This window comes from Hyperolius riggenbachi, chromosome 10 (genome assembly GCF_040937935.1).
Source record: "Hyperolius riggenbachi isolate aHypRig1 chromosome 10, aHypRig1.pri, whole genome shotgun sequence".
NCBI classification, from domain to species: Eukaryota; Metazoa; Chordata; class Amphibia; order Anura; family Hyperoliidae; genus Hyperolius; species Hyperolius riggenbachi.
This window is the reverse complement of record NC_090655.1, coordinates 28492165-28520045: the sequence shown is the minus strand read 5'-3', so window position 1 is coordinate 28520045 and position 27881 is coordinate 28492165. Positions and strand designations below refer to the sequence as shown.

At 46.6% G+C, this 27881-nt stretch overlaps 1 protein-coding gene across 1 annotated transcript in view; it reads left to right on the top strand.

The window, feature by feature from the left end:
* LOC137535930 (alpha-2-macroglobulin-like) overlaps positions 1-14897 on the top strand; it is a 203547-nt gene extending 188650 nt beyond the window's left edge. The window contains exons 33-36 of the mRNA XM_068257820.1: positions 1414-1485; positions 6528-6633; positions 7567-7608; positions 14782-14897. Of these exons, the coding sequence (XP_068113921.1) occupies positions 1414-1485; positions 6528-6633; positions 7567-7608; positions 14782-14807 (246 nt within the window). The 3' untranslated portion in view covers positions 14808-14897. The remainder of the gene's footprint in view (positions 1-1413; positions 1486-6527; positions 6634-7566; positions 7609-14781) is intronic.
* Positions 14898-27881: the final 12984 nt, after the last annotated feature.

The following is a 27881-nucleotide window of genomic DNA, read 5'->3' as shown; positions in this document are numbered from 1 at the left end:
TATGGTGACCGCCCATTTGTCACTTTCAGTTTGATGGTCCAATTGTATTGTAGCAGCACTGCTTGAGTTGAGCGCCTGGTGGTGCAGCTAGTTGTAAAATATTGGTATATTAGTTCACCGATATTTTACTAATCACTACCTAGAACACATTCCGACTCTCCCTTCTAAGTGCCTAAATCGAACCCCCACCACCTCCACCACCATCATCACCACCATCTAATGCCTAACAGTTATTCCCATTGTAAGTGCCTAAACTAAAACACCCCCACCAAATGCCTAATCCACCCTATTAGTGCCTATACTGACCCACCCCCCCCCCACACACACACACCACCACCCCTACATAATGCCCAACTGTAACCCCCGAATCTAAGTGCCTACATCAAACTGCCTAATCCTGGCGCCAAAATGACCGTTAGTTGTAGCCAATCATGATTTGCCGTTCCAGTACATTGAGCTGCAGATGGACGTTTAGGGGTAAATTTGGTGGCCAATCACAACATTGATCACCACTATAAATAACATATGACCTGTTTATAAATGGAGATATCTGATTTTAAAACAACCGAACAAAGAAGTGACAACCCGAAAGCAGATCACCTCTTTATAAATAAGACCTCTTTGGAACCTTGCAAAAATCCCAGGTAAACGTAGGTGTCCTAACTCTGGCCCTGAAACATGCATAGTGCAGACATGCAAACATTCATTACATCAAACCTATCAAGGGATTAGGTCCTCTCCTGGGACAGATAGCGCATCATACCAATCGCACAAGGGAGCTAACGTAATGTATCCATGTGCACCATGTACATACACCAGCATAAGCTGTGTGCATGCTGACACAAAACACATACAGGGGAAGGAGGGAGTGCACTGAATTAGAACCCTGGCCACAGGGGGTCAGTGATGAATGTTACTGACCCCCTGTGGGGGTCAGCAATGAATGTTTGCATGTCTGCACTATGCATGTTACAGGGCCAGTGTAAGGATGCCTACGTTTGCCTGGGTACTTCTGCGCAGTATAGGTGACAAAGCATAAGAATGGATTCTTCTCTGAACTAAGACCCCGGCTTTTAACTTACCTGTAGGGATAACAGTGGTGCCTGGATGAGTGAATCTGTGAATGCATTTGTTTGAACATTTGCATGCGAGTGTGTGAAGGGTTACTGATTTTTGCAAATTTTCTGGCCACACCCCCTTCAGCACCTCCCTTTCCTTAATAACTTATTTAATGTCCCAACTAGAGGCGATGTGCCTGGATATATGTTTTTTTTTCTCTTTGAAACCTTCTCACCTGCTGTAAGGAATATGGATGCCCCTTCTGCTCCTTTTAATGCTGGTGGTGGAGGGAAAAGGGAAAGCACTGAGATGTTATACACGAGTTTTTCTGTTTATTCTATCTATTTGTTTTAGCTGGAAAAAGAAGTACCTGGTGTTAAAAGAACAGAAATTACAGCAGAGAAGGTGACCATTTACATGGACAAGGTAATAGATTTGCCTCCAATCACTTTGGTATGTTCCCATCTGTCAACCAAGACATTCTTCCAATTTAATCCCACAACAAAAAGACCGGGTCTCTACCTGGATTTTAGGCCACCTGGCCAATTTGACTGCGAGTAACACAGTGTAAAAAGCACAGCGTTTTGACCAGTGTGGTCCTTATCAAGTGCTGAAGCACTCACTAAAGACCACATTGGTCGAAACGTTGTGCTTTTGCCCTGTGTTACTTGCAATAAAATTGGCTAGTTGGGATAAAATCCAGGTAGAGACCCGGTCTTTTTGTTGTGGGACTGAAGCTACACCCTAGGTGGATACGGGTGGTGACTGGTTGACTCCCTGGTGCTATCAGCGCTGCGTAATATGTTGGCGCTTTGTAAATACAATAAATAATAAATAAAAATAAAATTTATGATTGGGTTGCAGCATTGAGTTATTGTCTATTAACCATTTCTGCCGCCAGGATAGCTGCTCCAGGCAGCTGCTCTGCTGCAGTGCTGCGCTTCGGCGCGCTCCCACGCATGATCGCGGGCGCGCTTCCGTGCCCCCGTGCTGTCCCCCAGTAGCCCTGGGATCAGTGAACGGGAACATGGTTCCTGATCACCGATCCGTGTCTCCAGCAGTAAAACCGAAGCGCTCTTACTAGAGTGCTCAGTCTTTCTGCAAAAAAATTTCCCCCTGGCCTCCTTGTGCTTCCAGTTAGCGAGAGGCACAAGGTGAAAAAAAACTCAAGGTGGCCATCTTGTGGCCAAATAGTAAAACTACATCTACATATTTTTTACATTACATTTTACACATATAATAACATTAAAAATTAACTGTTTATTTCCCACACCAAAATATTACCCAAATAACATTTTTAATGAAAAAAAAAATTACAATTAAAAAAAAAAAACATAAATAGTTACCTAAGGGTCTGAACTTTTTAAATATGCATTTGAAGGAGGTATACTACGAACATTTTTTAAATTATAAGCTTGTAAATAGTGATGGATGCAAAATTGAAAAAATGCACCTTTATTCCCAAATAAAATATTGGCGCCATACATTGTGATAGGGACATAATTTAAATGGTGTCAACTCATAACCGAGACAAACGGGAAAATAAAATAAATAGGTTTTAATTATGGTAGCATGGATTATTTTAAAGCTATAATTAACGAAAACTAAGGAATAATGAATTTTTGCCATTTTTTCTTATTAATCCTGTTAAAATGCATTTATAAAAAATAATTCTTAGCAAAATGTACCACCCAAAGCAAGCCAAAGTAAGCCCAAAGCAAGCCTAATTAGTGGCGAAAAAAACAAGATATAGATCAGCGTTTTTCAACCAGTGTTCCGCGGCACACTAGTGTGCCGCGGAACGTTGCCTGGTGTGCCGTCCTCTTATCCCCCTCTCGCCCGTCCCCGCGGCCACCGCTGCTATTACCTTAGCAGCGGCCGCTCTCCCCTCTCCAGCGCATGTATTTATTCTAGCAGCGTATCTCCCGGCTGCTCTGTATGTGATGCGCAGGAGGCAGGGCTCGGTTACCATAGTAACGGCGATACATATCGCCGTTACAGGAAGCCGCTGCCCTGCTTCCTTCCGCATCACACAGAGCAGCCGGAGATACGCTGCTTGAATATACACGCGCCGGAGAGGGGAGAGCGGAAGCTGTTAAGGTAATTATAGCGGCGGGGACGGGCGGGGGGAACTATCCTGGGGCATTATACTGACTATCCTGGGGCACTAAACTGGCTATACTGGGGCACTAAACTGGCTATACTGGGGCACTATACTGGCTATACTGGGGCACTATACTGGCTATACTGGGGCACTATTCTGGGTCACTATACTAGCTATACTGGGGCACTATACTGGGGCACTCTTCTGGCTATACTGGGGCACTATACTAGCTATACTGGGGGGCTATACTGGGGCACTATACTGGGGCACTATACTGGCTATACTGGGGCACTATACTAGCTACACTGAGGCAACTAAACTCCCTACACTGGGGCAACTATGCTAGCTATGTAGCCGCACCCCAGCCCCCCCCCCCACATAGCCTGCTGCGCACAGCACTGTTTACTAGGTCGCGCAAACAACCGGGGACCGCATCCTCGCCACACCCCCCCCCCCCCCACCCCCCCGCGCCGTTCCCCGGAGAAAAATTTGGTCAGACAGTGTTCCCCGGGCCGGAAAAGGTTGGGAACCACTGATATAGATCAATAAATTGTGTTAAGTAGCGATAAAGTTATTAGCGATTGAATGGGAGGTGAAAATTGCTCTGATGCATAAGGTGAAAAATCCCCGCGGGCTGAAATGGTTAATTCTTCCAATTTAGACCTTGTTCACACCAGTATTCATATCAAATGCAAAGAAAATGTGACCATTGTTTCCTTGGCATCTGTTTTTGTGGCATTTGAAGATGATGGAGCTATATAAATCCAAAATAATAATAATAATTTTCCTATAATGCATGAAATATTGGAAATTACCTTTTACTGTTACCTTTTCCACCTGGACTGTGAATGTTTCCATAGTGTGTTCAATAAAAACATCGAAACTGTGAGAATCTGCTCAGCTGCCTGTGCAGACAGGCAGCTTTTTGACCACTGTTCAGGTCTGCATTCTGCAGGTCTCTTTAAGAGAGACTCTTTGTCAGTATTGCAGCTTGCTGCTGAGGAATTTGCATACATTCGTTATGCAAATCCCCTACCTGCCTCCTGTGATGACTGGCAGTATAAAGGTTGGGATTACCCACAGTCCTTTGCTGGTCATTCCTTCAGGGTTTGTAGTAAACACTCCTAGAGAATGTCAGCCATGCTACTTCTTGTTGAAATTATCTTAGAGTAATTCCTGGAAAACTGCACTAGGCAGGTTTCCTTAGTGCAGTTAGGATTGATTATCTGTTTGTTTGTTCTGTTGCGATTGTCCTGTCCCAGCAGTGGTCGACAGGAAATGGTTCTGATCTCTGTTCTTGGAGTATAGCTGGTGCAGCGGTTGCTATCAGCTATCTCTTCTGATCTGTCTCCTTGGATCGCGCTAGCCACTTTCCGCTAGTGCTGTGGATCCTTCTGTTCTGCTACTCTGTACCTGGATCGTGCTAGTCACTTTCGCTAGTGCTGTGGATCCTTCTGTTTTGCTACTCTGTACCTGGATCGCGCTAGTCACTTTTGCTAGTGCTGTGGATCCTTCTGTTCTGCTACTCTGTACCTGGATCGCGCTAGTCACTTTCGCTAGTGCTGTGGATCCTTCTGTTCTGCTACTCTGTACCTGGATCGCACTAGTCACTTTCGCTAGTGCTGTGGATCCTTCTGTTTTGCTACTCTGTACCTGGATCGCGCTAGTCACTTTCGCTAGTGCTGTGGATCCTTCTGTTCTGCTACTCTGTCTGCCTGGATCGCACTCGCCTAGCGCTAGTGCTGTGGATCCTTCTGATCTGTCTTCCTGGATCACACTAACCGCTAGCGGTAGCGGCTGTGGATCTTTCTGATCTGTGTTTCTGCTTGGATCACACTTGCTCTGACGGAAGAGCGGTGGATCCTTTCTGCCTAGTTCCTGTTTCACGTTTGTCTGTCTTGTCTGATACGAACGCTTGCTGTAGGCTCGGGTGAGGTAACCGTTAAGCAAGCGCTCGCGTTCTCTGTTTCGTGTTTGTCTGTCTTTGGTTAGTTAGGCGTGCTTGTCTCTGTTGTGCGTAACACGCGGAGACCGCGCACGAACGCGTGCACTGTTGCGAATGAGTGCGGTGTTCGCGTTCAGCTAGCGTTTGTTATTTTCCTTATCTTTCTCTTTGTATGATTTGCTGTGCCTTTGCTACCCTGGTGCTCTGTCTTGCTCAGTCTTGTGTCGCTATTGGCAATCGCCATTCTTGCGATTGCGTTTCCTACTTCGTTTCCGCCGTTGTGTGTTCGCCGTTGCTGGGTGGCGACTAGTTTGGTGGGCACACATTGGTTCTGTCCCTTTGCTCTGTTCCCTGTGGGCTATCCAGCCCTGCCTGATTGTACCTTGTCCTGGATCTGTACAATTCCCATTTGGCATCTGTGGCTGTGCAGCGGCTGTGTTCGCCTGCACTCCACAGCGCCATCTGCCGGTGGGAATTGCCCTCTGCGGGTGCATAGCACCTATCCTGGGTGTCCTCAATTATACGCTTGTGGAGGAAATCCGCCGCGTCAGCGCACGTCTGGTGCGCTGACCACGGAGACGATTCCACATTCGTTACAGAAACATTTAATTATTTGTGTGGTATTAGTTTAAGCAGACTGTAATTGTCTATTGTTGTGACTTAGATGAAGATCAGATTGCATCTTATGATTAATTTGTGCAGAAATCCGTATAATTACAAAGGGTCCACATACTTTTTATTGCTACTGTAGATGTCCACTGTAAACATTTTACCAAGTAAAAAAGTCTGTGAATTTTTTTTTTTATTATTGTATTGGGCCAGTGATTCCCCTGAATGGCATTGTTAATTATTTCATAAAAAATGGAAATTTCCCACTAGAAATAGTTTAAAAAGCAAGGAAAAATAAATAAATAAAGAAATTGGAATAACGTGCCCAGGATGCTCCCAGCAATGTTTGCTACGTACAGTGGTGCGCCAGTGCGCACAGAGAGGTCACAGGGATGAACAGATCGTTTCATGATTCGTTGTTTGTGGTGGCATATACTGTAATTGAGAACGCATGCGTTGTGCCAGAAAAAGCGGAGAGCTGTGCAATTTAAAAACGTGCAGAAAATCCCAAACGCTAAACGTGAATGAATGGTCACGATAAGTATTTTCTGAGCGAGGCTCTTTACTTCAATAACTTGTGGAATTGTGCACATTTTGCCATCCACAGCAAACACACTCAATGGCAGCTAGTGTGTTAATTAATTGGCACTTGGTTCATGGCTCTGTGGGAACAATACTGGCTGAAGATCAGCTATGTGAAGGTGATTGGGGTCCCCTCGTGTTTTCCCCCTCCCCATTTTTCTGCTTTAAGATTTCAAACCTACAGTATGTACTGTATGCACTCCTTTCCCTCCTCTGGTTCATCCACAGCTTACGCAGTTTGAGCCCGTGACCTTAGTGTTCAGTACTATACAAGAAGACTATGTGGACAACCTGCAACCAGCAATCGTGAAGGTCTATGATTCCAGTAGCCCAGGTATGTCTTTACAAGCTGTTGATGGATGTTATGAGAAATGTAACAAGCAATCAAATAAATTTAAACTTATCAAGTAATGTCAATACACAACAACATTTTTTTAACAATCTATCAATTAAATTAAGAAGGTTGCATTGACTGTTCGTTCAAAATTGCAATGAGGGTTTTGGTTACTCAATGTGTAAACTATTGATGTGAAAAAATGTAGAATCAGCCTCTGCTTCAAAATCACAATCGAGCTTTAGTCAAAAAGTATATCACACACTGAAAGTCACTGTAGTATCATATTAAAACCATAAAACACACTTTCTCTAGTGTGCTTAAAAACAAGAAGAGAATTGAGAGCCCAATATAGTGCAGTATTGGCAGGTAAAATGAAGAGTTCAATACAATTTTATGTGTATATACTCACAAACACGGGTTACCCATAGGCAACCACTTTAAATGCAGGTGGGGATCATTAGGACCTGACCCCACTCAGGTTAAGAAATCGCTGTCTGTGATAGTATATGGGGATGCACCTCTCCACCCAGGGTGGACTAGAAGATAAGCAAAAACTCGGTATACAGAGGCACCAGAGTAGAGTAAAATGTTTTAAAAACCGCTTAAAAGCAGAGGGGGGTGTTAGGGTGGACTTGCCTCCCTCTTACAAAAAAAAAAGAAAACTCACTTAAGTCTCGATAAAACAGTATTGACAAATAATTTAATCAACTCCACAAATGCGACGCGTTTCGCAGGCGTGACCCCGTTTCCTCAGGCAAAAATGGCAGCACAACTCAGTGGGTCAAGCAAAAGGTTTGAATGTCCAGAGGCTAGTTTTTAGAATTCAACTAAGTAATGACCCCCAAATCTATTGTTCTTTCCTTTCTTTAATAACTGTTATGTTATGTTATTTGGTCTTCCTATAACATTATTGTCCTTATTTTACTGCAGATGAGCACGCAGAGTCTGAATATAATTCTCCTTGCAGCTCAGGTATTTTATTTATTTAAATTTTACATTCACTTATGTTGCTGCAGAGATGATCGATCTTTATGCTTTTGCTGTTTATGTTGCTGAGGTGCAAGTCTGAGTAGGCAAGTCTGGCAAAAGTATAAATGTTCCTTCTGCAAAGCTGACCATTGGTGGCGATTGAAAGTTCCAATGGGTGTGCCGATATTAGTGTTGGGCGAACAGTGTTCGCCACTGTTCGGGTTCTGCAGAACATCACCCTGTTCGGGTGATGTTCGAGTTCGGCCGAACACCTGACGGTGCTCGGCCAAACCGTTCGGCCATATGGCCGAACTAAGAGCGCATGGCCGAACGTTCCCCGAACGTTCGGCTAGCGCTGTGATTGGCCGAACGGGTCACGTGGTTCGGACCCGAACGCGCTCTGATTGGCCGAACTGTCACGTGGTTCGGGTAAATAAATACCCGAACCACGTCATATCTCCGCCATTTGTCTGTGGGTTTAGCTTTGGGTAGGCAGGCAGGGTAGTTCGCGCTCCAGCCACGCTAGCCAGGGTCCCCCCCAGTCATTGTGTGTCGCTGCTGGGAATAGTAGTACACCGCTCGCTCAGCATTCTGTTTACTGCCACTCTGTGTACCTCGCTCAGCCACACTATATAGCATTCTGTTTACTGCCACTCTGTGTCTGCTGGGAATAGTAGTACACCGCTTGCACAGCCACACTATATAGCATTCTGTTTACTGCCACTCTGTGTACCTCGCTCAGCCACACTATATAGCATTCTGTTTACTGCCACTCTGTGTCTGCTGGGAATAGTGGTACACCGCTCGCTCAGCCACACTATATAGCATTCTGTTCACTGTTCTGTGTCTGCTTGGAATAGTGGTACACCGCTCGTTCAGCCACACTATATAGCATTCTGTGTACTGTTCTGTGTCTGCTGGGAACAGTAGTACACCGCTCGTTCAGCCACACTATATAGCATTCTGTGTACTGTTCTGTGTCTGCTGGGAACAGTAGTACACCGCTCGCTCAGCCACACTATATAGCATTCTGTTCACTGTTCTGTGTCTGCTGGGAATAGTGGTACACCGCTCGCTCAGCCACACTATATAGCATTCTGTTCACTGTTCTGTGTCTGCTGGGAATAGTGGTACACCGCTCGCTCAGCCACACTATATAGCATTCTGTTTACTGTTCTGTGTCTGCTGGGAATAGTGGTACACCGCTCGCTCATCCACACTATATAGCATTCTGTTCACTGTTCTGTGTCTGCTGGGAATAGTGGTACACCGCTCGCTCAGCCACACTATATAGCATTCTGTTCACTGTTCTGTGTCTGCTGGGAATAGTGGTACACCGCTCGCTCAGCCACACTATATAGCATTCTGTTTACTGCCACTCTGTGTACCTCGCTCAGCCACACTATATAGCATTGCGTACTCTGCCAGTCAGTGTGTATATTGCTGGGATCAGTAATACTCCACTCACCGTCAACCACTATATGAGCTCAACATGAGTTCCCCAGAGACCTCCGCTGTGAGCAGCACTCCCAACAACAGCAACAGCCAACGCCCCACGCAAGCTATAACATCCACCCCAGCAGCCAGTGGTCAGCAGCAGCCCTCCCCGGAGGAGAACGTTGTGTCCATCAGTCCGTCGCCAGAGCGATTAATGAGGGCTGCCATTGAGGAGATGATGGGGCCTGATGTGGAGGAGGAGGTCTGGCTCAGGCCAGCATCCCAAGTTAATGTTGAGGACGATGAGGGGTCTGTGTCTGGGGATGTTGGGGTGGCAGAGGTGGTGGGTGGGTCAGACTCAGGAGAAGAGTTGTATGATGAGGATGATGATCGGGACCATCTGTATGTGCCTCAGAGTCCGACCCCGGAAAACATGTTGTATCGTGTGTTTAGGTACTAAAATCTGCGTTCCCTCCCAGTAGTGTTGGGCGAACAGTGTTTGCCACTGTTCGGGTTCTGCAGAACATCACCCTGTTCGGGGTGACTATATAGCAGACTATATAGCATTGTGTTTAATGCCACTCTGTGTACACGGCTCAGCCACACTATATAGCATTGTGTTTACTTCCACTCTGTGTCTGCTGGGAACAGTAGTACACCGCTCACCCGCCACTGTATAGCATTGTGCTCTGTGTCACTGCTGACAATAGTGGTACACCGCTCACCCACCACTGTATAGCATTTCTGTACTGCCACTGTACTGCTGCCAGTCAGCGTGTACTTTAAGGATAAGTGAAATGAGGAAGAAATCCGGTGAAAGAGGGAGGGGCAAGGGAAGAGGTGTTTCCCCTGACGGTTCACGTACAGGCCACAGGGGAGCACCCAAGAAAACCCACTCAATACTGCCCATGTTGTCCAGGACAACAACCCTCACAGATCCAAAAGAACAGGACCAGATAATTACTTGGATGACCTCTCAAGCGTCCAGCAGTGGGTTAAGCAGCACCAGCACATCACGCACGAGGTCCGAGTCCTCAGCCAGTTAAAGTCTGGGCTTTCTTTGAAGACTGCACTGAGGATGTTACCATGGCGATTTGCAAGGTGTGCAAGACCCGCCTGAGCAGGGGGAAAAGTATTAACAACCTCTCCACCACCAGCATGAGCCGCCACATTCTATCCAAACATCCCACTCTGTGGGCAAACGCGGCAGGACAGGGTACCACCAGCAACACTGCCTCCCTTGGGTTCACCAGACTCACCACCAGACCCGCCTCAGCAGCAGCAGTAGCCCAGCCATTGCGTGGTTCACAACATTCACAAACATCAGACGATGCTGACACTGTCACTTTCCGGACTAGTGCTCTTGAGGTCTCCCAGTGTTCATCAAACACAACAACCAACAGCCCTTCGGTGTGCAGCGCTACGGTTGAGTTGTCTGTTTCTGAGATGTTTGAGCACAAGAGGAAATTGCCAGCAAATGACCCCCGGGCCGTGGCAGTAACAGCCAGCCAGCATAGCCAAGCTTCTGGCCTGCGAAATGCTGCCATATCGAGTGGTGGAGACAAACAGCTTCAAGGGCATGATGTCAGTGGCCATCCCACGTTACGTGGTTCCCAGCCGCTACCACTTTGCGCGCTCTGCAGTGCCTGAGTTGCATGAGCACGTGGTCAGCTAAATAACCCGAAGCTTGAAGAATGCCGTTGCCTGCAAGGTTCACCTCACCACTGACACCTGGACGAGTGCGTTCGGCCAGGGTCGATACATCTCCCTTACCGCGCACTGGGTGAACCTTGTGGAGCCTGGCAGCGATTCCTCACCTGCTACGGCGCGGGTGTTGCCCACGCCGCAAACAGCTGGATAACAACAGCAGCACCTACCTCTCTGACTCCTTCTCCTCCAACGCATCTCAAAGCTGTACCTCATCCGGAAATGCTAACCCAGCACCAGCAGCAGTAGGATCGTGGAAGCAGTGCAGCACAGCTGTTGGCATGCGTCAGCAAGCGTTGCTGAAGCTGATCTGCCTTGGGGATAAGCAGCACACAGGGGAGGAAATTTGGAGGGGAATAAAGGAACAGACGGATTTGTGGCTGGCACCGCTGGACCTGAAACCGGGCATGAAGCTAGACACCTGGCACGAACTGGCAATGTACGCAATAGAGGTGCTGGCTTGCCCGGCAGCCAGCGTTATGTCGGAACGCTGTTTCAGTGCTGCCGGAGGCATCATCACAGATCGGCGTATCCGCCTCTCCACAGAAAATGCAGACCGTCTGACTCAAATTAAAATGAATCAATCCTGGATTGGAAACGACTACGCAACACTCCTGGACCCCAACCAAGTAACATGACCGATGAACATCTGGGATGGTTTAGCGTTTCCGGTCCCTGTTTATTGAACCTCTCATCTGTATTACATTTATGACTGCATGGCGGCAAAAAGCATTGCTGCTATATCCGCACGCTTTTTGTCCTCATGCAAGGCCTGGGTTGTTGTGTCTCACAAAGCGTGGCCTTCTCCTCCTGCGCCTCCTCCTGTTCCATCACGTGTGCTGCTGCTGCTGCTGGGTTAGCGTTGCCGCGTGGTCCCTGTTTATTGAACCTCTTATCTTTATTACATTTATGACTACATGGCGGTACAAAGCATGCTATCCGCACGCTTTTTGTCCTCATGCAAGGCCTGGGTTGTTGTGTCTCACAAAGCGTGGCCTTCTCCTCCTGCGCCTCCTCCTGTTCCATCACGTGTGCTGCTGCTGGGTTAGCGTTGCCGCGTGGTCCCTGTTTATTGAACCACTTATCTTTATTACATTTATGACTGCATGGTGGTACAAAGCATGCTATCCGCACGCTTCTTGTCCTCATGCAAGGCCTGGGTTGTTGTGTCTCAAAGCGTGGCCTTCTCCTCCTGCGCCACCCTCCTCCTGTTCCATCACGTGTGCTGCTGCTGGGTTAGCATTACCGGTCCCTTTTCCTGGAACCTCTTATATGTATTACATTTATGACTGCATGCCGACAAAAAGCATGTTACCTGTGCAAAGAAAACAGACATTTCCCGCATTTAAAAGACAGTTTTCCCTTTGAAACTTTAAAATCGATTTTCTCAAAAACTATAAGCTCTTTTTGCTAAATTTTTTTTTCCTCTTGTACCCACTCCCAAGGTGCACATACCCTGTAAATTTGGGGTATGTAGCATATAAGGAGGCTTTACAAAGCACAAAAGTTCGGGTCCCCATTGACTTCCATTATGTTCGGAGTTCGGGTCGAACACCCGAACATCGCGGCCATGTTCGGCCTGTTCGGCCCGAACCCGAACATCTAGATGTTCGCCCAACACTAGCGATATCACAAAGTGACACACACACATACAAAACTCAACTATCTAGCCTATGTGTGCAGGCATCTCCTGGTGCTTACCTTTACTCTAAAGGGTATCAGTAGTCAACTGAGAGAATCTACCCTCAGCAGTTGGTTCTTACCTTCGAGACTGGTCTGCCACATTGTTTTGTGAGGCATTAGAACCAGGGGGGGTTCTTCCATGAAGCAACATGAATACCGTGCTTCAAGACGACAATAATTAGAGGGCGGCAAGAAGCAACTCCCCTCCACAAATGGCCATTTTGCTAGATTAGAAAATGGACAGTTGAAAGATCCAATGTAATTTAAAGGATACGTTCACACTTATCAGTCTAAAATGGATTAGCGAAACGCGAAGTCCTGACATGCATGAAATTTCCAGACATAGATGCATTTCTACTAGAATGAGATGGTGGAAATGCATTTACTTTGACCTTCGTAGCGGACACTACACTGTCTGCTCAGGTTGGATGTTTGAGAGTTTGAACTGAGCCTAGTTTTCAGGACTGAGAGTAGGTTCCCACTTCCACTAGGTCCGGGAACGTATCCGTGGCTCCATTTTTAAAACCTGATCAAAACCGGAGCCATGGATAGCAATGTTAAAAATAGCAGCCCTCTTTACCTAAACAAAAAACGGATCTGTCTGCGTTTGTGGCGACCCGTTTTCAAAACCTGAACAGAAGGTCTGGATTTGCTGCATTTTCCTGCACCGCACATGGGTCCTGATTCACGCAGGGGTAGTGGAGGGAGGTGAAAAAATGGATCTTCCTCTACACAGGCTATTCTTGCACACAAAATGGACAGAGATCCGCATTGCCTACTGCCTGCTCCTCCCCTTCATGTCACCCCAATAGGTGTCCACAGGAAGCCTGATGGGGTAGCAGCCAGGACAGGGGTATCGGGCACAGCAGTAGCGAGGGTGGTCGCCCCCCTCCCTCACCTGGGTCCCCCAACCCCACTCCCCCCTTGTTACACAGACCATGGTGGCTGACTGCGGCGTTCCCATGCGCATTCCTTCGTGCGCACACGTGGGGACTCGCTGAGTTTTGTGTACTCTCTCCTTGCACGGCGGCATATGGCGTTACCTGGTACGTGCATGCGCACAAACTGTTACGCGCACAAAGTCTTGCAATATGTTGCAAACGCTCTGTGCATGTACAGAGTGCTGTTTTCGGGCGCCAATGCTCAGTATAAAAGCAACACTGCCCTCAACTACAGTGCTGCTCATTCTGACAGCTTGGCTAACCGTACCCGGTGAACCCTTGCTCCTGCTCTTGATATCTTGTTGGACTTCCAGTTGTGACCTTTGGCTTGTGACCCGGACCTCCGCTGACTGCCACCTGCCCTGACCCTTGGCTTGATACCGGACTCCCGCTGATTGCCACCTGCCCCGACCCTTGACTCGTGACCCTGACTTCTGCTGAACGCCGCCAGTCCTAAACCTTTGGCTACCGTCTGACCAAGTCTTCTCCACAACTAGTGTCGCTGTTCTCTCGACCACCAGCCGAGATTAACCCAGTAGTGACCTGGCGAACAATAGGCAGCTAAGTCCAGTGTTCCCTTCAGGGTATACTGGTGAACACTCGTGGGAGCTTATATTCCACTACTGGGTAACATCTCCTCCACCTTCGGTGGAAGGGTCAACAGAGACTGAAGACCTAACAAGACCTAACACTCATCCAGCTATTTGTGGCAAAAGTAAGCGAATGAGAGGGGAAGTTTACCTTTCTTCCTCTGCTCACCGCGTGACTTCCGGCAATGCCGCCCACTAGAGGGCAGTATTGCAGGAAGTCACGGCGAGCAGAGGAAGTAAGATGCTTCCCTGCTCACTCACTTGCTACACTTTTGCAGCAAATAGCTAGAGGGGGGAGCGGGGGGACCCAGGTGAGGGGGTCGACCCCCCTCCGCGCTGCTGGGCTCCCTACCCCCTTAGGCTACGTGGGAACATCTATTAGGGTCCTGGCTGCAGCCATCTGTTTTTTGGTGGGAGGGAAAAAAACGCAAGTGGATCAAAAACGTTTGCTGCAAAAGGGCAGCACGGATCCATTTGCGTTGAAGTTTTACTGGATCACAGACCGCCGGTCCGTTCTGCAAATGGGCCTAGTGTGGACCTACTCTTAGGCAGTTTCTCCACTGAGGTCTTTGCTTTTCCAAGGAGTTTCAGTAGTCAGAGAAAGACGAACTCTCCAATATACTGGTTTCCTGTGTCTTCTTGTGTCTATCTGATGCTAGAACTTGTCTTTTCAACCCCATGAGCAAAACCTCCATCCATGGCTCCATCACCGCACCTGACATTAAGTCTAAACTATAATTCAATATGTCTTACTGATGTATACATTCTATAAAATTTAGCAATTCTTCTAATAATAACATGAACATCTCTCTTCACAGATTCGGAGAGTAACAACTTTTTCTAAACTTCCACCATCATCTCAAGAAATTGATTGTCATATCTGACCTACAACAGCCTGACAATTTATATTCCAATAAAACATTTCAAGAGATTAGTTTCAAATGTTTGCTCTTGTATACCTTCAAAATAACAGACGTTCTACTCATGTTACTCAGAATTAACAATTTCTCTGCAGAAATTCTGATTTATGTTAAATGATTGGTTCCTTTGGACAATATGGTCATTCACATTTACCAATGCTGGTGTATTTTTTTTTTTTTACCCATAATTCTAAGACGAGTAAAATAAGTGTTATTACCGTAGCCCATAGTGCCCATATACAGTATCAAGCACAGTCTAAAGGTGGCCTCTGACGATACAATTTGCAGAACGGTCGTGTACAAATTAATCTTAGTATGAATGATCAGAAATCATTGTTTGGGACCACTAACGGACAAAAAAACACCTAACCAATCTGATCAGATTAATGAAATAGATTCGATTTTCTGGTTAGGAGCAGTGTTGGGCGAACAGTGTTCGCCACTGTTCGGGTTCTGCAGAACATCACCCTGTTCGGGTGATGTTCGAGTTCGGCCGAACACCTAATGGTGTTCGGCCAAACTGTTCGGGTTCGCCCGAACTGCTCAATGGCTGGCCGAACAGGGCCCCTGTTCGGCCGAACAGGGCCCTGTTCGGCCGAATACGGCCCCTCTATGGGGTCACAGGCATAAGGGGGGAGCATGCCCCGATCGCGGGGGGGGGGGGGTCGGAAATTCCCCCCACCCCCTCCGCTAGCGCTCCCCCCTCTGCCCGCTTCCCCATAAAAAAGTTTAATGCAAGTTAAATAGTACCGGTGGCTGGCAGTGGAGTGAGGAGGAGGAGTCCGAGTAGGAGAGTGACGCAGTGAGGCCGGGCAGCGGGCGGTTCAGCGGTAGTACCCTTGTGGTACTTCCGCCCTTTCTCTGACCTCACGTCCTCTACGTGATGACGCATACGAGGGTACGCGTGACGCGTACCCTCGTATGCAGAGGACGTGAGGTCAGAGAAAGGGCGGAAGTACCACAAGGGTACTACCGCTGAACCGCCCGCTGCCCGGCCTCAACGCGTCGCTCTCCTACTCGGACTCCTCCTCCTCACTCCACTGCCAGCCACCGGTACTATTTAACTTGCATTAAACTTTTTTTATGGGGAAGCGGGCAGAGGGGGGAGCGCTAGCGGAGGGGGTGGGGGAATTTCCGACCCCCCCCCGCGATCGGGGCATGCTCCCCCCTTATGCCTGTGACCCCATAGGGCCCCCAAAATGGGCATGTTCGGGGGTCCCATTGACTTCCATTGAGTTCGGGGTTCGGGCCGAACATGCCGAACATCTGGCCCATGTTCGGCCTGTTCGGCCCGAACCCGAACATCCAGGTGTTCGCCCAACACTAGTTAGGAGATGTTTGTTCATTAGTGGTCCCAAGCAATCATTTCCAATCATTCATATGAATAATCGTTTGTAAACAATAATTCTGCATATTGTATTGTTGGTGGATACTTTATTGGTGGCCACCAATGATCCAATTGTTTTCATTCAATATTACCATTTCTATATAATATAAGGAACTGCTTAAATTATCTATTCAATATATTCACTCAATTTACCCTTATACTACATAGATTTGGTAAAATTGGAGGAAAAAGATTAGATTATTAGTGGCCACCTTTACAGCTACAGATGGTCAATGAGCTGCTGTAATGTAAATTTAATGAAAATTGTAAGCAACTTGAAAATGGCCAATCAAATGCACTTCCTGCTGATCTTGATAGGCTTAATTCCAATCTGCCAGGGGCGTAGCAATAGGGGTTGCAGAGGTTGCGACCGCATCGGGGCCCTTGGGCCAGAGGGGCCCCGAGGGGCCCTCCCTTAACTGCAAAATTAGCTCTCTATTGGTCCTGTGCTCTTAATAATCACTTCTATAGATACTTTGAATAGTGTTAATCATTAACAAACTGTTCCCCATCCTGTTCTTGCACCTCTGACACTGTGATTGTTCTTGGCAGGTTTTGGTGCGCCGTATCAATCGTTATGTATAGAGTGCTTGGGGGGGGCCCCATTGTAAAACTTGCATCGGGGCCCACAGCTCCTTAGCTACGCCACTGCAATCTGCATATGATTTGCATCAAATTTGCATCTCACTGACCATCTCATCGGTATAACACTGTACACAACATTAAAAAGTTACTTCATTTTTTTAGTACAATAGTTCTAAAGCATACTGTGTATACTTAATGGCCTCGATTCACTAACCGGCGCTAAGCCGGTTAGGAGGCCTTAACAGTTAGTGGGCGCAAACCACAGCGTTAGGTGGTTTGCGCCCACAGGACCACCCACATCGCACGCAGCATGGTGGGACAGTAATAGTGCACAGTGCGACCCGCTGCCTTGTAACGGCTCATCGGGTGCCCCGAAACGGCGCATCAATGTGCCGCTTCGGAGGTCGTCCGATGCGCCATTTTCCTCGCACCCCTACAAGGCACCAGGTGAGAATCGTCATACCGCGCACTATTACTGTACCGCCGAGCTGCGCGCGATGTGGGTGTCTTGTGCGCGATGTAGCTTTGCGGGACTATTAGTGCCCGCAAAGCTACTTATGGGGCACTAAGTGGCTGTTCACTCCGGTGCTATCACTTAGCGCCGGTTAGTGAATCAAGCACAATATGTAAACGTAACTATGGGTAAAAGTCAACCATGTACCTTTTTGATCCTCAGTCTTCACATTTTCTAGGTTAAGATAGGTATAGCCATGCCCCTACCCCCAATGTTCCCCCAAAATGATCATGGGTCCCCTTATAAGCAAAGTTATATCAATTGCCAAGTACTGCCAAGTTTTACAACAAGTTTAGCCATGTCCACTGGAATTGTTGAGCCCTTGGACCAGTCATGCCATGGACCAGTCAAGGAAGGAAGCATATTAGGATTGGTTCTAGGTCCCATCATGATTGAAGCTGCATTCCCACTTCTCTGCCTGTTTTGTCTTAGTGGCCAGTCCCATCATATCTATGTCCATTTCCCCCATCACGTACCTGAAGATGGAATACATTAACAATGAGGACAGATTCTCTTGCAATCCACAGTCCATGAACCCTAAAGGTGATGCAGGGAACCAAGCTCGGCAATGGTGGTCAGAAGTCCCTTGGTTTGTGAACGCGACGTGATCACCAGTGATTGAACAGGTAATTGTTAAACATAGTGATGAAGGTTCAGCAGAAATATAGGAAGTCGGACAAGCAGAAGTTTGGTAACAGAGCAAAAGGTCAAGAGTACAGAAGCAAGAATCCAAAATATGCTGTAACTAGCTGCAATGCTACACCAGTGGTCTGGGCTGCTCCATGGACTTGTGTACAGTAGGCCGTTTGGTGCATAAATGTGCACACATTCCTGAATCCTCACACACCTTAACTCCATGCGGTATGACCTCACATCTATTTGTGCAAAGTCTTACTCCATGACACAAATGCATGTACACATGCCCAGTCATGACCATGCTCCTAAGGGAACATTTTAGCATACAAATCAGTGCGTGGGCATGATTCAAGTGTGACAGCCACTGAGCCTAGACAGGTAAGTGTGACCATAAAACTCCCATCCCGTTATCAGACATTATATTCTGCATCAATATGAAAGAGCTACAGGCAGTATGTGTATGCTGGAAAGCAAGGAAGACACTGAAAAGATTTAGTGGGCTTTAGAGGGTTTTTTTGTAATCCACTGCTCAATCATGCATAAGGGGATTTTGCCTAATCATATTATTTTGGATGGGTGCACACTTCCTATTAATGTTTGGAGGAGTTCTGCCTAATTATATTGTTGTTGTTGTTGTTGGGGGGGACAAACCTGCATATGTAAGTATTAGAGGACAGTGACACTGGGGTTGATTCACAAAGCTTGCTTAATTTTCACCTTAACTGTAAAGGGGCCCATACACCTAATGATTTTTTCGCCGATATACAGCCGATTTGATCACGCGAAATCGTTGCGCAAACGCTGACAGAACGATCGATTTCCGTCCAAAATCAATCGTTCCCGATGATGCCCGTTGTTCCGTCCATGCGGACGGTCGGGAGTGCGTCGATAGCGGCGTTCGAATGCCCGACAACCGACGCAATACAGCGGCAATACATTACCTGTTCCGGCCGGCGCGACTCCCCTGGTCTCCGCTGTCTTCTCCGCGTTGGGCTCCAGGGCTGCAGCTTCACTGAACTTCCTGTCCCGGCAGGAAGTTTAAACAGTAAAGCGCCCTCTACTGATTAAACTTCCCCGGACGTGAAGTTAAGCCAGCCGGTCCGGAACCCAGCGGAGAAGAAGCAACGGTGACAGCAGGGAGTCGCGCCGGCCAGATCAGGTAATGAATAGCTGGCGGGCATGCGGCGGCAGCGGCAGCTCCACAGATTGTGATCGGTTTCATGCTGTTTGCAGTAAAGGCAGCCATAGGATCCCTCTCTGATCAGATTCGATCAGAAAAGGATCTATCTGTTAGTCGAATCTGATGGCTAATCGACCATTGTATAGCTACCTTAACTGTTAAGGTGGCCATACACTGGCCCGATTCGCGGCCGTTTCGACAAGAGATTCGATCCTGGGATCGAATCTGCTGCCAATCGTTTGCGCTAAACGCACCCGCCGATCCGATTTCCTCCCGAAATCGGATCTGTCCGTCGATCGCGCTGTGCGGGAAATTACCCTCGATCGCCCGTGGGTAGGGAGCGCGTCGCTAGCGGCGGCCGATCTGATCAGGTATATATTACCTGACGCTGGCTCCCGGGTGTCTTCTCCGCATCTTCTCCGCGCTGCACCCGCTCCATCCCGGCGCTTCCTGTCACTGCAGTGACCAGGAAGTTCAAATAGAGGGCGCTCTATTTGAACTTCCTGGTCACGGAGTGACACAGGAAGCGCCGGGATGGAGCGGGTGCAGCGTGGAGAAGATGCGGAGAAGATGCCCGGGAGCCAGCGTCAGGTAATGTATGCGCGGGGGGGGGGGGGGGGGGGACAGGCGGCAGCGGCGGCTCCACAGATTGTGATCGGTTTCAGGCTGAAATCGATTCACAATCTGTTTGCAGTAAAGGCAGCCATACGATCCCTCTCTGATCAGATTCGATCAGATAGGGATCTGTCAGCTGGTCGATCTAATGGCAAATCGACCAGTGTTTTGGCTACCTTAAGAAGAGCTAATGCATGAGATAAACAAATGTGAGGAGAGATAAATCATGAGATAAAATGATAAGGTGAGATAAATCATGAATGTAGTTAATTAAGGAGACAAACTATGAGATAAGTCAGTTAAGGTGAGGTAAATCAGGAGTAAAGTTAAATAAGGAGAGATAAATTGATAGTTATCAAGTGAGGTGCAAATCGGCCCTACTGTGTCGAATTATTTGGGGTGGGAAAACTTTTCCTAAAACTTTTGCCTGATTATGTATTTTATGGGGAGGAAGCACTTTGAGCTGATGAACAGGGTCAGTTCTGTAACAGGGATGCTGGTGCCATGTTTTTATGTAGAACATACAGTCACCAATGCAATAGTGTATTCAGGCCCTGGCTGTTATGATGATTAGAACCAATACTCTACTTAATTGTGTTTTTAGAGGGGTACACATTACTAGCTGTGATTTTTGGTGCACACACTGCTGAACTCACTGTTTTGGGGAACATGCTGCCTAATTGATAGGTGAGGGAATCTGCCTGCTTAATCATAATTGAAGTAGTGAATATGAAATGTCTATTTTATTACATCTCATGTTTTTGTGTGGTAACTGTGTGTTACCTAGGGCCAAGTTTTTTATTAAAAGAAAAGGGGCTTTATCCAAGGTTTTGCTGAGTAGGCTTACAGTCTTTGAAATAGACCTCTGCTAGGTTCATATTTATTTGGCTCCTCCCATGAGCCATTAGAACTTTTCTTACTTGTGCCATATGGTCACGCCCACTTCCCAGTGAGTCACAGTGCACATAAAGTCCTTCCTAGTGTTCTGGGTGACTCAAGTCTTACAGGACCCTACTAACAGCCCTTAGTGTGTATTCATTTTCCAATTGCATGTGTCTCACCCCTCTCCAAACTGCACTGTAAGCAGGGGTGTAACAATAGCCCCCGGGACCCCCATGGTGAACCTCCAGACTAAAAATCTACTCAGCAGCACTGAAAAGGCTTGGTGTTTCTTTTAGGGCCCTTTCACACCAGAGGGATTTTTCGGCGTTTTAACGCCACGGCCGAAGTTGGCGTTTTGCTAGGTAAAAGAAAGTCCATAGACTTTCATTTTACCTTTCACATCTAACTCGGCGTTTTGGAGCGTTGCGTTTCAACACTCCCAGGAGCTTTTTCAGGGCTGTTTACAGCCGAAGTTGGCTGTTGGCTTTTCAATGATAGTCAATGGAAAACGCCAACTTCAGCGTTTTCAAAGCCTTTTCAAAGCGTTTTACAGCTATCTTGTTCACTTATTTTTATAGAAGAAAAAAAAAAGGACGTTTTCATATGGGCTGTAAAACTCTTTTAAAACGCTTTGAAAACGCTATGTATTGGCGTTAAGCAAAAGGCTGACTTTCAGCCTTTTCTACCGCAGCCTCTAGTGTGAAAGAGCCCTTACAGTTTCACAGCATCAGAACTTTTTTTTCTTACCAAAGTCTTATTTTTAGCTGTACAGAAGCTAAACTCCGCCCAATCAAATAAAACTGCCTGGGCATTTTTCCCCTGATGCTGTGCAAAGCATGATGGGATTTCTGATGTTGTTGTTCTCATTGCCTAGCAACTTGGAGGGTTGATCAGGACCCAGGACAGTTGAAATGTGTTATGCTCCCTGTCACTAGAGATGGCCCGAAACTCCGATTTTTGGTTCGCTAACCGGGTTCGCGAACTTCCGCGAAAGTTCGGTTTGCGCAAACTTTTGCGAACCACAATAGACTTCAATGGGGAGGCGAACTTTGAAAACTAGAAACATTTATGCTGGCCACAAAAGTGATGGAAAGATGTTTCAAGGGGTCTAACACCTGGAGGGGGGCATGGATGAGTGGGATAGACGCCAAAAGTCCCGGGGAAAAATCTGGATGTGACGCAAAGCACCGTTTTAAGGGCAGAAATCACATTGAATGCTAAATTGCAGGCCTAAATGCTTTAAAACATCTTGTATGTGTATATATCAATCAGGGAGTGTAATTAGAGTACTGCTTCACACTGACACACCAAACTCACCGTGTAATGCACCGCAAACTGCTGTTCGTGTAGTAACGGCCGTGCTGGACTGGTGCGCACCATGGCCAGAGTGCAGGCCGTGGCGGTTTTCAAGCCCATGTGGTTGCCGGGCTGTGGTAAAACTGGTAGACAGGCTGCTACACTCACGTCTGTGACACATATGGGAGCAGGGAAGTTCAAGCCAAACATCCAGAAATCCAAAGAAAAAATCCCGCTGCACCAGATGGAGGGATATGATAAAAGAAGACCTTTATTTGTAATCCAACATCAAAATTGCAAGGAAAAGCTCACGCGTATCGGAGCGACGGCTCCTTAATCATAGCTTACAAAAGACAAACATTACACGGATTATATAGGTGAAAAAAGACACGCCCATAGGTGTCGACTCAATTCTTAAAGAGACATGATTAAAATGGTGTGAATCAATACAATACACCTAATGATAAAAAACATACACAGTAGATGTCCTTTTAAAACATAGCATCAAACATCGCATGTTGACAAATATGTGCAAATCGAAAATACATAAGAGAGGGAACAGAACTAAATTAGAGGGAAAAGAGGAGGGGTTTGGAGAGAAAAGGGGGGAGAAAAGGGGGGGGGGGTAAGAGGGATTGGCATAGCAAAAGGGGGGGGGGGTATTGCATGAACATATACATGTATAAATATATCAATGTGTAAAAATGCGTACATGTACACCCACAGTCTATATTGGTCGTTGGAAAATGTTGAAAACTATATGGAGACCTGCCTAACGTACAACTAGGAGTGAATATGCATCACTGTTTGTTAAACATTATATATCGTACTTAAATCTAACCTAGAATTCAAACCTAAAGGTAAGCGTGTCCCCAATTTCCAAATCCAGTACGCCTCTCTTTTTAACAGCATCCTGTCTGTGTCCCCACCCCTCACAGAACTCACAATCCTCTCCACACCCTGAAACTTAAAGCTGGACATGTCCCCAGAGTGGACATGTAAGAAATGTTTGGAAACACTAGAGATCTTGGTGATATAGGACTTATCCCTAAGGCACCTACCCGCTCCATTATAATGCTCAGATATTCTTTGTCGCAATGGGCGGGTGGTACAACCAACGTACTGGACTTTACATGTTTGGCACGATATTAAATAAACAACATTACATGTATGGCAATTGATATATTGTTTCATATCGTGCATGGTAGATTTAGAATATGAGACAATTACCCGAGTCTGGTCGTGAACACCACAGTACCTACATGTGTTGTACCCACACCTGTAGGAGCCTTTATATGTGAGCCAAGTTGGGGTTTGTTTAGCTTTACTGCAATATAAACTCGGTGAGAGACTTGCAGCGAGAGTGGGGGCACGTCTTGAGGAGAAACCGCATCCTTCTGTTAATATTCGATGTAATTTTGGGTCCGCGTGCAGGACAGGCAAGTATTTTTTAATAGTATTAACAATTAGATTGTATTCTAAACTATAAGAGGTTACAAAGTTAACCCCTTTATTCCATTGTCTGTTCCTGCAAGCGGACCTCGGTGTCAAAAGATCCTGTCGTTTTTTATGAAGGGCCAAATCTTTGGCCTTTTGTATCTGATCTCGCTGGTAGCCTCGATTATGGAGTCTCGACTCTACTATTCCCAGCTCCTGTTGGAGCATATCAGGATCAGAACAGTTTCTCGCTGCCAGGGGCGTAGCAATAGGGGGTGCAGCGGTAGCGACCGCATCGGGGCCCTTGGGCCAGAGGGGCCCCAAAGGGCCCTCCCCCAAATACAGTATTAGCTCTCTATTGGTCCTGTGCCCATAATAATGACTTCTATAGATACTTTGAATAGTGGTAATCATTAAGAAACTGTTTCCCATGCTTTTCTTGCACCTCTGACACTGTAGTTGCCATTGGCAGGTTTTGGTGCGCCGTATCAATTGTTATGTATAGAGTGCTTTGGGGGGCCCCATAGTCAAACTTGCACCGGGGCCCACAGCTCCTTAGCTACGCCACTGCTCGCTGCCCTAACCATTTCACCATATGGGATGGATTTCAGTGTATGGCTAGGATGGCAGCTATTTGCCAACAGTAATGAGTTACCCGCACACGGCTTTCTGAAAGTTCTGGTCTGGATGCTCCTGGATCCCTCCCTACTGGTCAATGTGAGATCTAAATAATCTATTTCCATTGTATTAGAGACCATAGTAAAGGAGAGGTTCAAATTGTTATTGTTACAGTACCCCAGAAAGCCGGGTAAAGCATCGCTGGGGCCCTTCCATATTAGCAGCAGGTCATCTATGTAACGGGCATACCAAAACAAGAAGTCAGAGAAAGGATTATCATCCCCAAAGATGCGGAGCTCCTCCCACCACCCCATGTATAAATTCGCCAGGGATGGGGAGAATTTAGCTCCCATAGAAGCACCGCATCTTTGGAGGTAGTAAACTCCATCAAACATAAAATAATTATGACTTAAAAGATACTCTACTGCCAATATAAGAAAATCACCCACCGCTGGGGAAAAAGTGCTATATTTTTTAATATGGAAATCTAAGGCTTTTAAGGCCAGGTGGTGGGGAATGGAGGAGTATAATGAGCTCAATGATAGAACAGTGACTGTCCAGCTGATCAAATTTGGTCTGTCCACAATGAAGCAACGACCTTATTATCTTCGATGTGCCCCCTCAAGACACTCATATTGCCGGCAGTCATTGCTTCATTGTGATACGCAAGCCGCTGTAACTTGGCAAGGTAATGATCACGAAGGGGAATTGGCACATGTACATGCCTTTTGTTTTGTTGTTGCAACTGCAGTGCAGCGAGAAAAATTAGACAGGCATGTACACACACCAGAGAAATTAGTATAGCGGCCGCTGCTAGCAGCGGCCTTAAAAATTCAGGAAACCACCTGCGGTCCTGGACCCTGTCCTAGACACACAGGTGCAGTTAACCGGTATGCACGGAGTGGTATATCACACTGCGTGCACTTATGTAAGTAGGTGGGTGCACTGAACACAACAGGTAGGTATATGCAGTAATGAGGTGGGTGCACTGAATACAACAGGTAGGTATATGCAGTGATGGGTATTACAATGTGCACCTGTCACACACACGTACCGTGAACAGGTACAGTGACTGGTGGTATTAACAATGCGTGCGCTCATGTATGTAGGTGGGTGCACAGTGAACAACAGGTAGGTATATGCAGTGATGGGTATTACAATGTGCACCTGTCCCACACAGACAGGTACTGGACTGGCACAGTGACACTGTGTGCACTCACGTGGGTAGGTGGGTGCACTGTGAACAACAGGTAGGTATATGCAGTAATGGGTATTACAATGTGCACCTTTCACACACACAGGTAGTCACTGAATGTGCTGGGCCTGGCTGGCAGGGGCACACACAGTAGGAATTACCAAGGCTGTCTATGCAACACAAGTGTCAGTGGGACACACACAAAAAAAAAATAGATCACAAGAACAAAATTAGCTCTCAAAAGAGCTGTTGAGGGGTGATTTTTTAGCAATAAGAATCAGCAAGGAGAAAGCTAAGAAGCCTACAAGAGCCTAACTAAGCTTTCCCAATGAGAGTCTGCAGCAGCTTTCCCTTCTTTAATTAATGCAGGCACACAAATGAGTGAAAAGCCTGACGCTACCTGCCTTTTATAAGGGGGGGAGTGGCTCCAGGAGGGAGTGTAGCCTGATTGGCTACAATGTGCCTGCTGACTGTGATGTAGAGGGTCAAAGTTGACCCTCATGATGCACTATGGGGGCGAACCGAACTTCCAGGAAAAGTTCGACGGTTCTCCGCAATCGCGAACCCGGTAAGTTCGCCGGGAACCGTTCGGGCCATCTCTACCTGTAACCTAAAAGATGGCTGCCCTCATGAAATCACAAACATTTGCTTGTTCTTTTAAAACAGAGTGGGTAAGAGATTATATTACCTATCTATTTTAATTAACATAGCTAATGTAACTTAATGACAGTATGTTTGTTTAGACTGAAGTTCCTCTTTAAGATGGAGAGTGGCAGCAGAGTGTTATAAATTACATGCTTTTGGCCACAAGACAGGTCCTCCTCTCTCCTCTTTAGTGTGCCAGCAGCACCATACAGCCAATCACCAAGCAGCTTCCTCTATCACATGATCCCAACAGTAAAAATAGTCCCATGCTGATAGGCTTGACGGTGCGTGTACAATAAAGAGGAGTTTAGGAGTGGGACTCCTTAGCCCCAAGCCCCCCTCGCGATGGCGGGTAACAACATTTTTGTGACGGGGGGTTCACCGTTCACAGTTGGGGGGGCTGGCACATTGTAGTTACACCCCTAAAGTATCTGCGGTCACAGGACAGAGCAACACAGAAGTTAAAATAAAAAGGACTGTGAACAAAATAGAGACAACTGGGCTACCCTGATTGTGGGTAGTGATTGGTAATTTCTGATTACCGATTCCGCTGATTTACGATTTCTGTTCTCTGGTTTCTGGTTTCCAAAGAGTCTTTTTTTTGGTAATTTTTTTGAATTCTCTGATTGGCCAAGTACTTCTGAGTTGAATCGAGCCAAATACAGGGCAATCTTGGAAGAAAACCTCTTGGAGACTGCAAAAGACTTGAGACTGGGGCGGAGGTTCACCTTCCAGCAGGACAACGACCCTAAACATAAAGCCAGGGCAACAATGGAATGGTTTAAAACAAAACATATCCATGTGTTAGAATGGCCCAGTCAAAGTCCAGATCTAAAACCAATCGAGAATCTGTGGCAAGGTCTGAAAACTACTGTTCACAAACGCTGTCCATCTAATCTGACTGAGCTGGAGCTGTTTTGCAAAGAAGAATGGGCAAGGAATGCAGTCTCTGGATGTGCAAAGCTGGTAGAGACATACCCTAAAAGACTGGCAGCTGTAATTGCAGAAAAAGGTGGTTCAACAAAGTATTGACTCAGGGGGCTGAATAATTACGCACACCCCACTTTGCAGTTATTGATTTGTAAAAAATGTTTGGAATCATGTATGGTTTTCATTCCACTTCTCATGTGTACACCACTTTGTATTGGTCTTTCATATGGAATTCCAATAAAATTGATTCATGTTTGTGGCAGTAATGTGACAAAATGTGGAAAAAATCAAGGGGGCCGAATACTTTTGCAAGCCACTGTATGTACCAATTTTGGTAGCAATAGCATGTATGGGGGCTTTGCCATTAACTGATACAGTCGGCACAACATTTCGCAAAATTATGAAATACTACTATTACATGCGATTTCCCACAAAATTTTGCATTATGATTTGCGTAAATGCGAATTTCGAAGCAAAATTTCGGCCCACCACTGGAAGCAACATGTTCCTCAAGTTGTGGAACAGAAAATGCAGAAGACGCAGGCAAACTCATGCTTTGTTAGCAGAAGTTCACTTGACGTCTGTTTCCGGCCGTATTGACGCACTTGCCATGGAAACAAACCAGCTTCCAAGCGGCACATGAGGGGTAGCATGAGGGTTAGGCTCTCATCTGGACTAAGAACGACGATATATTCCTCCCTCTGAGCATTAAAAGCTCCCGAGCTTCTGAGTTAAAAAAAAAAACTACCAAGAGACAGCCAATGCTGGAGGCTTCCCTTCAAACACTCAGGAAATTGGCACACGATTAATAGCCTGGAGGTACCATTAACCTTAACCACTTCCTTCACAATAACCTGCATTTCCTTTATATCTGTGTTATTCTGTACGTGAGATAAATGGCATTATAAAAATTGATGTGTGAACAAGGAACAAAGCTAAAACAAAATAAATAAACAAGAAACACTGCAATAAAAGACAAATAGCTTTTTTAAGGATGTTGCTGGATGTGTACATTTATTATACTTGCAAGTGAGTCTTGTGCAAGCTGATCCTAATATATATTTGTCATTTTTTATTG